This window comes from Erinaceus europaeus, chromosome 11, assembly GCF_950295315.1.
Source record: "Erinaceus europaeus chromosome 11, mEriEur2.1, whole genome shotgun sequence".
In the NCBI taxonomy this organism is placed as follows: Eukaryota; Metazoa; Chordata; class Mammalia; order Eulipotyphla; family Erinaceidae; genus Erinaceus; species Erinaceus europaeus.
Window position 1 is genome coordinate 55,046,170 of NC_080172.1, and position 13,980 is coordinate 55,060,149.

The window sequence follows — 13,980 nt, forward strand, 5'->3', positions numbered from 1 at the left end:
TTTTGAGGAACTGATTTCTTGCCAAAACCACTTATTTATTAAGACTGGGGTCTACCTCATGATCCTACCTTCTGAAGTTAAACAAACATTTTCTCCCACAGATACCTGCCTTATTCACTTACTACCTCTTCCTGCTTCACTCTGCTGCAGAAAAAGTTATCACCACTCTTGCTCCAAAATGTCAGAAATGCCCATTTGACATCAAAAGTACACATCTTCCTTTTATACACAAATAGGACTGTTTTCTTTTTCCATAGCAATTGCTGTGTTTAAAGAAAAGATCACCTGAAGATACAAATTCTACTATTTATGTATGAAAAAATATCACACAAAGTTTAAAAATAACTCTTTAATTATATGCACATAAGGGAGACAAAGGGCAGCACCAGGCTGACTGGGGAAGGGAACAAAGTGTACCCCCTTGGTCCCACTGTCAGCTTGGCACAATTCTGAGATCACATACACAAGTGGGCACTGGTTAAAAAACAGAGGAAGGAAGAGGACTACAGAGACAAAGGCAAAAAGGGAGGGCTTGCAGTAGTTTCAGTCAGTAGACTCCAATACAGATTCACTCAGTGCAAGGTCCCAGTAGTGTTCAGCCCCATGCTTTTTGAAATGTTCCCGGGCCATGTTCTCTGTAGGACACTGTTTGAACTTCATGTCCCCAAAGCTCCGGTCTTTGGCTGTACCCTGGGAAAGAACAAAATCTGTAATAAAAATGCTGTAACTTCTAATTCAGCTTTAATTTTTATTTATTATTTCATTTCTTTTGCCTCCAGGTTATCGCTGGGGCTTGGTGCCTGCACTATGGATTTACTGCTCCTGGATACTATGTTTTTCTTTTTTGTAGCCCTTGTTCATCATTATTATTGTTGTTGGACAGGACAGAGAGTAATTGAGAGAGGAGGGGAAGACAGAGGGGGAAAGATAAGACACCTGCAAGCCTGCTTCATTGCTTGTGAAGTGCCCCCCCGCCCCCGCAGGTGGGGATCCAGGGGCTCAAAATGGGATCCTAGCATTCGTCCTTGTGTTTGACGCCATGTGCACTTAGCCTGCTGCACTACACCCAGCTCTCTAAATTTTTTTTTTTTAGATTTTATTTATTTATTAATGAGAAAGAGAGGAGGAGAGAAAGAACCAGACATCACTCTGGTACATGTGCTGCCAGGGATTGAACTCAGGACCTCATGCTTGAGAGTCTAGTGCCTTAGCCACTGCGCCATCTCCTGGACCACCCAGCTCTCTAATTTTTATTTATTTTTTACTTTTTTTAGTTTTTATTTGTTTATTCCCTTTTGTTGCTCTTGTATTATTATTGTCATTATTGATGTCATTGTTATTGGACAGGACAGAGAGAAATGGAGAGAGTAGGGGAAGACAGAGGGGGGGAGAGAAAGATAGACACCTGCAGACCTGCTTCACGGCTTGTGAAGCGACTCCCCTGCAGGTGAGGAGCTGGGGGCTCGAACCAGGATCCTTATGCTAGTCCTTGCAAAGGGCTTTGCGCCACCCGCTGCACTACTGCTTGAATCCCTAATTATGTTTTTAAGGTTTATTTATTTTCAGAAAGAGAGAGGGAACCTGAGCATCATTCTCACTCTGGCTTTTGTGGGTTATCAGAAAAGTCATGATGTATTTTTGCATATAAAATTAAGCTGGAGGCAGGGCACATAGCATAATGATTATGCAAACTGACTATGATGCCTGAGGCTCCACAAAGTCTCAGGTTCAATCACCTGCACCGCTACAAACCAAGCTGATCAATGCTCTGGCAGAGAGAGACAGATAGACAAGATAGCAAGCAGGGGTAGACAGCATAATGTTTATGCAAAGAGACTCTCAAGAGGGATAGAGAATGGGAAAGCTATCGGGGGAGGGGGTGGGATATGGAGATTGGGCGGTGGGAATTGTGTGGAGTTGTACCCCTCCTACCCTATGGTTTTGTTAATTAATCCTTTCTTAAATTAAAAAAAAAAATTAAAAAAAAAAGAAACTAGGAAAAAAAAAAAAAAAAGAGACTCTCATGCCTGAGGCTCCGAAGTTGTAGGTTCAATCCCCTGTACCACTATAAACCAGAGCTGCTCGGTGCTCTGGAAGGAATAAAAGAAAGAAAGAAAATTAAATTGGGCTAGGTGGTAGCACAGGCAGTTAAATGCAGATACTACACTGCCAAGGACCTGGGTTTAAGCTCCTGGTCCCTACTTTCAGGGTGAAAGCTTCACAAGTGGTGAAGCGGTGCTGCAGGTGTCTTTCTGTCTCATCCCTCTCTATCTCCCCTCCTTTCTCAAATAAATAAATAAATAAAAAAGAAGTGATGCCTTTTCTGACAACCCAATGCAATGCCAGGGAGAGAATTCAGAATTTCATGCTTTCAATAGAGAGGAACAGAATTCTTTTTTTTTTTTTTGCCTCCAAGGTTATTGCTGAGGCTCCGTGCCTGCACCACGAATCCACTGCTCCTGGAGGCCATTTTTTTCACCCTTTCTGTTGCCCTTGTTGTTGTATTGTTGCTGTGGTTATTATAATTATTGTTGTCATTGATGTCGTTGTTGCTGGACAGGACAGAAAGGAGGGGAAGACAGAAAGGGGGAGAGAAAGATAGACACCTGCAGACCTGCTTCACCACTAGTGAAGCGACCCCCCTGCAGGTGGGGAGCCGGGGGCTTGAACCAGGATCCTTATGCCACTCCTTGTGCTTTGCGCAATGTGCGCTTAACCCGCTGCACTACCGCCCAACCCCCGGAACAGAAATCTTATTTGAAGAAATGTTAATGGAGAGTCTCCCCACACTGAGGAAGGAAATTCTTCATTCCAGCAAGTTCAAATAATAACAAACCAAACCAAACCAAACTAGACACCCTTCAAGACATATTGTAATTTCAGTGGCAGCCATAAGATACAAAGGTAAGAATCCAAAAGCACTAAATGCAAAAGGCTACAAAGGAGCCACATAAAATTATCAGCTAATTTCCCAACAGAAACATGAAAGCCTGAAAGAACTGTGATCAGTGGAAAAGATCTTGAACCAAGAACACTCTTATCTGGCTAGGTTACTAATGAAATTTGATGGACTGACTAAAGGTGGAGGGGGTAAAAGTGCCTTTGGTGGTAGATGAGGTATGGCGACACATTTTAAGAGTTGCAAAGGGCCTAGTAGTGTCGCACCTGGTTGAGTGCGTATGTTACAATGCACAAAGACGTGGGCTTAAGCCCCTGGTCCCTACCTGCAGTGGTGAAGCAGTGTTGCAGGTGTCCCTCTGTCTCTCTCCCTTGCCACCCCACCCTTTTCACCAGAGCACTGCTCAGCTCTGGCTTATGGTAATGCAGGGGATTGAACCTGGGACTTTGAAGCCTCAGACATGAGAGTCTCTTTGCATAATCATTATGCTATCTACCCTTGCCCTCTCTCTCCCTCTCGATTTCTAGCTGTCTCTATCCAATAAATAGATAATATAAAAAAAATGTTAATAGTTGCAAAATTGTATTTAATCTTTTAAATTAAGATTACATTGACAACCATATAATTATTTTAAAATTCTTAGAAGAAAAAACAAAAACAGAGAATCCTTAGAAGAAAACAATTTAGGGCAGGGGAGACAGTACAATAAGGCTTTCAAGTCCTATGTTCAATTACCTACACCAACATAACCACAGCTGAGTATTGCTCTGGTAAAAAACAAACAAAAAGATTAAATATTATTAGATCTATTTGTTTTTAAAATTTTGTTTATTTGAAGGCAGAACTAGATCAACTTTAGGAACCCACCAAATCACCGGTGAGTACAAACATGTGTGGCTCGTGGATAGAGAGAAGCCTATAGAAAGATTGAGCAGCTGGTAACAGTCTGGCAGTTTACCAGTTGAGGCACCACCTCCAGTCTGTTTTACTGGAGAGGGAGAAGACACCTGCAGACCTGCTTCACTGCTTTTATTTATTTATTTATTTATTTATTATTATTTTACCTCCAGGGTTATCCTTGGGATTCAGTGCCTGTACTATGAATCCACTGCTCCTGGCGGCCATATTTTTAAAAAATTGTAATCATCTATTTATTGGATAAAGACAGCCAGAAATTGAGAGGGTAGCAGGAGATAGAGAGGGAGAGAGACAAAGAGACCTGCAGCCCCCCCCTTCCATTGTTGTTGTAGATGCTGCTGCTGTTGTTGAATAGGGCAGAGAAGAAATTGAGAGAGGAGGGGAAAAAAGAGAGGGTGAAAGAGATAAGACACCTGTAGACCTGCTTCACTGCTTGTGAAGTGACTTTCCTGCAGGTTGAGAGCCAGAGGCTCAAACCGAGATCCTTATACTTAACCCAGAGTACTACTGTACAGCCCCCACTCGAGTGCTTTTAAAGCTTCTCCTCAGGGGATCCGATGGTAGCGCAGTGGGTCAGTGGGTCAAGCAAAACATGGTGCAAAGCTCAAGGACTGGCATAAGGATGCCGGTTCAGGCCCCAGGCTCCCCACCTGCAGGTGGGTTGCTTCACAAGCGGTGAAACAGGTCTGCAGGTGTCTATCTTTCTCTCTCCCCCCACCCCCGTCTTCCTCTCCTCTCTCCATTTCTCTCTGTCCTAACCACCACCAACGATAGCAATGACAATAACAATAATAATAACAAGAATGGCGATGATAACAACAAGGGCAACAAAAGGGGAAAAATAGTCTCCAGAGGAGTCAGGCAGTAGCGCAGCGGGTTAAGTGCATGTGGTGCAAAGCACAAGGACTAGCATAAGAATCCTGGCTTGAGCTCCCCTGGCTCCCCACCTGCAGGGGAGTCGCTTCACAAGGGGTGAAGCAGGTCTGCAGGTGTCTCTCTTTCTCTCCCCGTCTCTGTCTTCCCCTCCTCTATTTCTTTCTTTTTTTAAAATATTTATTTTATTTATTCCCTTTTGTTGCCCTTGTTGTTTTATTGTTGTAGTTAGTATTGTTGTTGTCATTGTTGGGATAGGACAGAGAGAAATGGAGAGAGGAGGGGAAGACAGAGAGGAGGAGAGAAAGACAGACACCTGCAGACCTGCTTCACCGCCTGTGAAGCGACTCCCCTGCAGGTGGGGAGCCGGGGTTCGAACCGGGATCCTTATGCCGGTCCTTGTGCTTTGCGCCCCTCCTCTATTTCTGTCCTATCTAACTACAACAATAAAAAACAAGGACAACAAAAGGGAAAATAAACATTAAAAAAAAAAAAAAAAGCCGGGGAAGTCGGGCGGTAGCGCAGCAGGTTAAGCGCACGTGGTACAAAGCACAAGGACCGGCGTAAGGATCCCAGTTTGAGCCCCCGGCTCCCCACCTGCAGGGGAGTCGCTTCACAGGAGGTGAAGCAGGTCTACAGGTGTCTGTCTTTCTCTCCACCTCTCTGTCTTACCCTCCTCTCTCCATTTCTCTCTGTCCTATCCAACGATGACATCAATAACAACAATAAAAAAAGGACAACAGAAGGGAATAAATAAATATTTAAAAAAAAAAGCCTCCAGGAACAGTGGATTCGTAGTGCAAGCACTGAGCCCCAGCAACAACCCTGGAGGCAAAAAGAAAAAAAAAAAAGTTCTCCAGGTAAGGGACTGGGGGCTTGAACCTAGATCCTTGTGTATTTTCACATGTACTCAACCAAGTGTGCCATTGCCTAGCCCTTCTTTTTATTTATTCATTATTCTTTATTTTTAATTTACTTTCCCTATTGTTGCCCTTGTTGTTTTATTGTTTATTTATTTGTTTGTTTTTTAAATAAAAATTGCCTTTAAATAGAACCAGGGCTCTGGAACCCCCACATTACCCTAACACTGGGAGCAGGGTGGCCGCCACAGTCTGGAGAGGAGGGCCAAACTCCCAGCTTCAAAAAAAAAAAACAAACCCCCACACACAGGATGGGGGAGGGGGTATTATTTCTGGGCACATGTGTCTACCATTATGATGGGAATCTGCAATGTTCAAGGGTGGGCCATGGGCACACCTTCTCACAGCCTATGCTGGGCGTGTTTTGGCAGGGGCCAAGCAGGAGGGCCATGGTGCTCTGGGGCTGGAAGACAGAGACAGACCTGTCTAGAACAGCCTGTCAGTGGATGGGTAGGTCCCAGGGTCAGTCGCATCTCCATTCACACTTTGACACAGCCCAGGAGATGCAGAGATTCTTGTGATTGGGGCCACCTGCGCTACTGCCTGACCCCCTCCTTCTTTTTTTTTTTTCCCTCCAAGGTTATTGCTGGGGCTTGGTGCCTGCACCAGGAATCAACTGCTCCTGGAGGTTATTTTCCCCCCCTTTTGTTGCCCTTGTTGTTTTGATTTCGTCGTCGTTGTTGGATAGAAGAGAAACGGAGAGAGATGGGGAAGACAGAGAGGGGAAGAGAAAGATAAGACACCTGCAGACCTTCTTCACCACTTGTGAAGCGACCCCTCTTGCAGGTGGGGAGCCGGGGCCTCGAACTGTGATCCTTCCGCTGGTTCTTGGGCTTTGTGCTACGCGCGCTTAAACCACTGCACTACCGCCTGACTCCCCTCATTCTTTTTTAACTTTTCATAAACACCATTCCCACCACCAAAGGACTGTGTCCCATTCCCCCCCCCCCCCCCATGAAGCTGAACATCCACCCTCACCCTCAACCCAGGGTTTTCACTTTGGTGCCCTACTCCAAATTTAGTCAGATCCTGCTTTGGGTTTCCCTTTCTGTTATTCTTTCTCAACTTCTGTTTATGAGTGGGATCATCATTCTTTTTAAAAGTTATAGGAATTTTGTTGGAATAAAGAAGAGAAGACCATCTGCTTCAAAGGGGAGACAGACGGAGGCACATCAGTAAAGAGAGAGGCAACTGCTTCTATTTATTTATAATGAGAGAAAATAAAAAAGGAGTACTGCTTTGCTCTTGCATAAGGTAGTAACGGATTGAGCATGTAGCCTCTGGTGTCTCAGGCATTCAAGTTACTCCTCTAACAGGCCGAGCTATCATTCTGGCCTAGCATTTAATAAAAATGTTCAACTTAGGCCAGCAAGATAGCTGGCCTGCTTTGCCATGCGTATAGCCCAGGTTTGAGCCTGGTGTACACTGCATACTGAAGAAAAGTTTGGCTCTGTGTTTATCTTCCCCTCTCTCATTACCTGTCTAACTTCCTTACTCTTCCCTTCCTTCTTTTAAACCCAGAGCACTGCTCAGCTCTGGTTTATGGTGGTGCAAGGGGTTGAACCTGGGATTTTGGAGCCTCAGACACAAAAGTCTCTTTGCATAACCATTATGACATTTCCCTCTGCTCAGTCTCAAAAGTAATTAACTGCAGCCCAAGAAGTGGTGTAGTGGCTAAAGAGTTGGATTCTCACACACAATGTCCAGAGTTTGATTCCCTGATTACATGTGCCAGTGAAACTGGTGTTCCCTCTCCCCTCTTTTTCATTAACAAATAAATTGTAAAAAGTAATAAAGTATCTGAAATGTTGTATTTAGATCTGAAATAAATAACTTCATTGAAAATATGTATCCTCATGACTAGCTTTTGATACACTCTCTCCCACATGGCTTATACCATACACTCATCAATTTAACTAAAATATAATCAGGAAGAATTTGTTACTAAATATTTAACAATTCCAAAAAGATATACCAGTTACTTAAGGGGTTAATAGTCATTTACTTTTCACCATTCCATTGTTCCTTCTCAATGTTCTAAGGACTCAGGAATTGGTTAAATTCCTGCTTCAGTATTTTACTGAAGGACCACTTACCTCCCAGACTAGTACACATTTGTTGGTTTTCTTCACAGCTTCTTCATCAGACTCCTCATCATCTGAAAAAAGATAATATAGCTAAATCTTCATCTATATGTAAAACTACCAATCAAGATACAAGCTGTCATCCGGGAGGTGGTGCAGTGATAAAGATTTGGACTCTCAAGCATGAGTTCGATCCCTGGCAGCACATGTGCCAGAGTGATGTCTGGTTCTTTCTCGCTCCTCCTATCTTTCTCATTAATAAATAAAATCTTTACCAAAAAAAACAAAAAACGTAACCTAACAATAAATAATTCAAATTACTTATTTTTGCCACCAGGATTATCCCTAGGACTTGGTGCCTGACTGACTCCACTGCTCCTGCCAGTCATTTATTCTCTTCCTCCAATCTGGTTGGGGGTAGGGGTACCTTTTTTTTCTTTTTTTTTTTCTCTTTCTGTCAAGGGTTTGAATATTTATAACATCAATCATGGGCCATACAAGCTTATCAACTCAAAATTAGCACTTAATGTTTTGAAAAATGCTCCTAGATGTATTGAATTTTGAGTCTTGCTGGTGGTTGCCTTGGCAGGGCCAGGCCAGAGTACTTTGGAGTCTAATCCTCTAGAGGGTGAGAGACAAGAGAGAGAAACGGAGAGACATTATAGCACTATGCTTGAAGCTCTTTCCCTTCAAGTGCTCCCTTATAGTGAGCTAGGACTTACAGCTAGGTCCTCCTGCGTGTTATTGTGCATGCCTTTAATTATTATTATTATCCTTATTTATTTATTGCATAGAAATAGCCCTTTATGTGTTTGTTCTAAAAATAGTTTTTTGTTTTTTTTTTCCTCTAGGATTATTGCTGGGCTCAGTGCCTGCACCATGATTCTACCATTCCTGGAGGCCATCCCCCGGACTTTTGTTGCCCTTGTTGTAGCCTCGTTGTGGTTATTATTATTGCCACTGTTGATGTTGTTCGTTGTTGGGTAGGACAGAGAGAAATGGAGAGAGGAGGGGAAGACAGAGAGGGGAAGAGAAAGATAGACACCTGCTTCACCGCTTGTGAAGCGACTCCCCTGCAGGTGGGGAGCCGGGGTTCGAACCGGGATCCTTATGCCGGTCCTTCTGCTTTGCGCCACCTGCGCTTAACCCGCTGCGCTACAGCCCGACTCCCCCAATAAATTTTTTTAAAGGTGTAAAACAAACTTTTTTTTTTGTTTTTGCCTCCAGGGGTTACTTCTGGGGCTCAGCACTTGCAGTGTGAAGCTGGAGGCTATTTTTTATAGGACAGGGCAGAGAGAAATTGAGAGGGGAGGGAAGTCAGAGAGAAGTAGAGCAACATAGACACCTGTAGACCTGCTTCGCTGCTTGTGCATCCAGCATTCCCTGCAGGTGGGGAGCCGGGGGTCTGAACTGGGATCCTTGTGCAGGTCCTTGCACTTAATACTATGTGTACTTAACCCAGTACACTAATGCTCAACCCCCAAAACTATGAGCTTTTAAATTTTTTAAAAAAGATTTTACTTATTTATTCATGAGAAATGACAGGAGAGAGAGAGAGAGAACCAGACATCACTCTGGTACATGTGCTGCCAGGAACTGAACTCAGGTCCTCATGTTTGAGAGTTCAATACCCTATCCAGTACACCACCTCCCAGACCACAAAAAACTATGAGTTTTTATAAATTAAATTCATATAACTAGTCTCCAGACCTAGGATAGACATGGAAACCAACTAGTAAAACGGCCTTCAAAAATTGGCAGAATAAAACTCATGGTTTGATCATATAATAAAAATCATTATTACTATTATTATTTAACCAGAGCACTGCTCAGCTCTGGCTTATGGTGGTGTGGGGAACTGAACCTGCGACTATGGAGCCTCAGGCATGAGAGTCTGTATAACGATTATGCTATCTACCCCCACCCACAAAAATTTTATATATATATATCTGGCATGCTCATAGTTTGAGAGGACTAAACATTAACTAAACACTGAACATTAACTAACGTTAGTAAGAGTGTCAGAAGGAGATAGAATTACTATCCCCACCTCCCACTTTATTGCCTCTAACCCCCATTCACCATCTCCCTTTGTGTTAGAGGTCTGCTCATCCCACTTTATCCGATGCAGCATAAGGCGTTTAAATTTCTTCTGGGACTTGGGGCCTGGAAATAGAGAAGGAGAATTTTGCCAAAGCTGTGCAAAAGAATGGGGTAGAGAATAACATCCAAATTCATATAATATTGAGACATATATACTGTACTTGCAGCAATCCCAGGAACCACATTTAAGATCCTTTTACTCCAATAAAAACAGAAAAAGAGGCACAGGATATTATTCTCTGATAAGGCTCTAAAATACTATCTTCTTCTCTCTCCCCACCATGCTAACCCCTTTAAGGGCTAGGGTTGCCTGGGGACCATCTCCCTCAATTTTTTTTTAGACTCACCCCCTTCCACTACTACCACGTTGACATCCTTGTGCAGTACCACCACCCCTGTCAGGTACAGTTGCCCCGCATTGGCCTCAATCTTGAACTTCTTGGCGGGGTTGCTCAAATTTCGAACTCTGGAGAAGGGAAAGTTTAGTTACAGCTTTCATTTTAGCACTGGCAGCTGCCTGAATGGAATGGGAAACAAATGAATCCAAAATGGTTTAGTCTCTAAAAAACAAAGGCCTTTGTAGTAAGCAAACATACTAATCCTTAAAAGGTAGTTGATGAGACAAAGTATTTCTACCATCTAGTACTTCTTTAGAGTGAAGAGTGTATACCTTACTACAAATAGCTGGTAATCAAAACCTTTCTAAAAATGAAGGGTAAATAATTATCACTATCCAGAGATATTTCTAAGCTAGTACTTCTTGACAACATAAAGATCAACATAGTCTTTGTTTTCCTAAATCTACCTATAGTGAGTAGTTCTAAGAGATCTAAGAATAGGAAAGACTTTTCCAGTAAATTACCTTCTGAAGTGTCCGAGTTTAAAAACATTAAATTTTTACTTTTATAATATATAATGTATCATTTTTTACAGTAATGAGCTAAGCAGCAAGACGGTACTACGCTCCTATATATGAGTACACTTAAAAAAAGAGAAGATCTGAATTGAGAAGATAGTGCCACCAGTAAGTAGCACAACAAACTTTTATGCTTAAGGTACTGGTGGTCTTAGTCCCCAAAATCACAAGTCAGAGCTGAGCAGTACTCTGGTAAATAAAAATTAAAGAAAAAAGTTACAGGGGGCTGGGTGGTGGCACACGTTATAATGCCCAAGGACAAGGGTTCGAGCCCCCAGTCCCCACCACTAGAGGGAAAGCTTTACAAGTGGTGAAGCAGTGCTGTAGGTGTCTTTTTCGCTCTCCCTATCTATCTCCCCTTTCCCTCTCAATTTCTGGCGGTCTCTAGCCAATGAAGCTAAATTTTAAAAAAGTTACATATGTAATTTAACATAAAAGTATAAAGTGAAATCATAGAAAAAGAAAGTATTTACAATGTGGCTGGAGATGATAGTATAATGATTATGCAAACAGACTTTCATACTAGATCAAGAGTCTCAGGTTCAGTCCCTAGTACCACCATAAACCAGAGCTAAGCAGCACTCTGGGGAAAAGTGTCCGTCCCCCCCCCGTATATAAGGTGCATTTTAGAGTTGAAATGTAAGGATTACTGCAATTTATCAGAACGTTGTTACTGAGAACGTACATTTTCCCCCCCTCCAAACCTATTAGAAAGTACATTTTAATGCTTCTGAAAGAAATGAGATATTTTATGCTATACAAAGAATAAATAGTACTTTGTTTACATCTTGGCCTGAACAAATATTCATTCATTCTTAACAACTAGTTCATTAAGAAGACTTTGAAGCTAGAATACATCTTAACACTCACCACTGTAAAAGATTTACTAATTCCTGATTCATACTAGTAAGAGTATTGAGGCTGATGTAAAGTATGCTTTTAGGCCACTGTGATTCTGTCCCTGGAAAGCACAGAATTCAAGCACTGTGATTCAAGCACCTGGAAAATGTTTGGGCATTTTTAAGGGGGAGGCTAGCCTAATTGGACACCTACCTATATACAGATATGTGTACCCCCTGTGAAATGTCTTCTTTAAGCTTTTTAATTTTCTTGACCTTTCTCTGTTCTGCTGTAAGTTTTCGGGCAGCGTTGGCCTCTTCATGCGCTCTGTCGTGACAGGAAGGACATCCACAAGTGAGAAAGGCATTGAAGATCAGAGGCAGGGCTGAGGGAAAGAGAGAGCAACGGAGGACTCTCCCCTCCCTCCAAATATGGATCCCCCTGGAGAGTTTGGGAAAGGTACTTGCCCAGGCTTCCACCCAACCCCATGGCACTTACTTCTGTCTTTTTGCCATCTGAGCTCTGACATGGGCTTCTACCTTCGTGGGATCTTGAACAGCTTCTGTTCCTAGCACTCGCATCAAATTCGAAATTCTCACTGCAGTGAACAGAGGAGAGAAATCAGTCTCCTAAGTCACCCCAACTGGGATAATACCACTATAATTCATATTGTTTACCTATTTCAAATCTCAGTTTAAATTTCACTTCCTTGAAAAGTCCATCCAATCAACTCAATATTTGTGGAAGGTCACACAGGAGTTGACATGTATCAAAGAGCTCAAAATATTTTTATTAACAGTTTATTTATCGGGTAGAAATAGAGAAACTGAGATGGAAGGGGAAGATAAGAGAGGGAGAGAGAACAGGTCAGGTGGTGGCACATCTGGTTAAATATTCACATTACAGTGCACAAGGACCCAGGTTCAAGCCGCTGATCCCCACCTGCAGGGGGAAAGCTCCACAAGTGATGAAGCAGGGCTGCAGGTGTCTCTCTCCCTCTCAAGTCTTCCCTCCCTTCCCAGTTTCTCTTTGTCTCTCTCTTTTTAATTAAAGATTTTATTTATTTATGAGTAAGATAGGAGGAGAGAGAGAAAGAACCAGAAATCACTCTGGCACATGTGCTGCCAGGGATCGAACTCGCGACCTCATGCTTGAGAGTCCAAAGCTTTACTACTGCGCCACCTCCCGGACCACTCTTTGTCTCTTTCTAATAAATAAAACGAAACTACATTTAAAAGAGAGGGAGAGAGAGAGGGAAAGAGACACCTGCATTACTTCACTGCTCATGAAGCTTCTCCCCTGCAGGTGTATAGTGGGGGCTTGAAAGCAGAAACTTGTGCATGGTAACATGTACACCAGCATATGGCCTTTCAAAATCTTACTGAATATGGAAGCTTAGGAAATGGTTTAGCATGCAGAACATATTTTAGCAAATTTTAAGTACTGTGTTCACAACCAGGCACCATACAGGAGATTCTATGAGCAGCATGGAGGTGGGGCAAGGGAAGCTCCCTGGATAGTGGAGCAGTGCTTCACTGTCTGCTTCTTTCTCAAAAAATGGAAACAGGAATTGCACAGTGAATAAAGCATTAGACTCTTAAGTGTGATGTCCTGAACCTAATTTCCACCATTCCATGTAAACATGTATTCCATGTGATGCTCTGATTTTTCTTAAAAAAAAAAAAAAAAAAGTTGGGAGTATATAGCATATTGGTTATGTAGAGAGACTCTCATACCTGAGGCACCAAAGTCCAAGGTTTAATCCCTTGCACCACTATAAACCGGACCTGAGCAGTGCTCTGGGGGAGGAAGAAGAAGAAGAAGAGGAAGAAGAGGAGGAGGAAGAAGAAGAAAAAGGAGAAGGAGAAGGAGAAGAAGAAGAAGGAAAAAGCCACCAGAAGCAGTGGATTTGTACTGCCAGCAATTAAACCCAGCAATAACCCTAACCCCAGAAACATAAAAAAAAAAAAAAAAAAAAAAAAAAAAAAAAGGTGGTCCGGGAGGTGGCGCAGTAGTAAAGCTTTGGACTCTCAAGCATGAGGCCCTGAGTTTGATCCCTGGCAGCACATGTGCCAGAGTGATGTCTGATTCTTTCTCTCTCTCTTCCTATCTTTCTCATAAATAAATAAAATCTTAAAAAGAAAAGAAAAGAAAAGAAAGAAATAGGTTGAGGCGATAGCTCAAGTTCAACCCCTAGATCCACATATTCCAGATTTGAGTAGTGGTCTGGTCTTTTTGTCATAAATATCAACGAATAAATGTGCTTTTTAAAAAATATATATAAAACAGTAGTTGGGAAGTAGTTCAAATGTAGCATGTGGGACTTGCACGCCTAAGGGCTCAGGTCTGATCTCTAGTACTATAAATATGCTAAAGTAGAGCTCTGATCTTTCAGTTTCTTTTGTGAAATAAGTCTTGGGGAAAAAA

At 42.5% G+C, this 13,980-nt stretch overlaps 1 protein-coding gene across 3 annotated transcripts in view; it reads right to left on the reverse strand.

Moving 5' to 3' along the window:
- Positions 1–334: 334 nt before the first annotated feature.
- The window catches only part of PRPF3 (pre-mRNA processing factor 3), a 37,245-nt gene continuing 23,599 nt past the window's right edge, over positions 335–13,980 (reverse strand). For 2 of the 3 annotated variants that reach the window (XM_007531560.3, XM_060201754.1), the window contains 6 exons: positions 12,052–12,151; positions 11,767–11,880; positions 10,145–10,263; positions 9,777–9,860; positions 7,707–7,768; positions 335–690 (listed from right to left, as the gene is read on the reverse strand). In XM_007531560.3, the coding sequence (XP_007531622.1) occupies positions 544–690; positions 7,707–7,768; positions 9,777–9,860; positions 10,145–10,263; positions 11,767–11,880; positions 12,052–12,151 (626 nt within the window). In that variant the 3' untranslated portion in view covers positions 335–543. Of the gene's footprint in view, positions 691–7,706; positions 7,769–9,776; positions 9,861–10,144; positions 11,675–11,766; positions 11,881–12,051; positions 12,152–13,980 lie in introns of those variants that run through there. The other variant, XR_009552571.1, reaches the window with a different exon arrangement.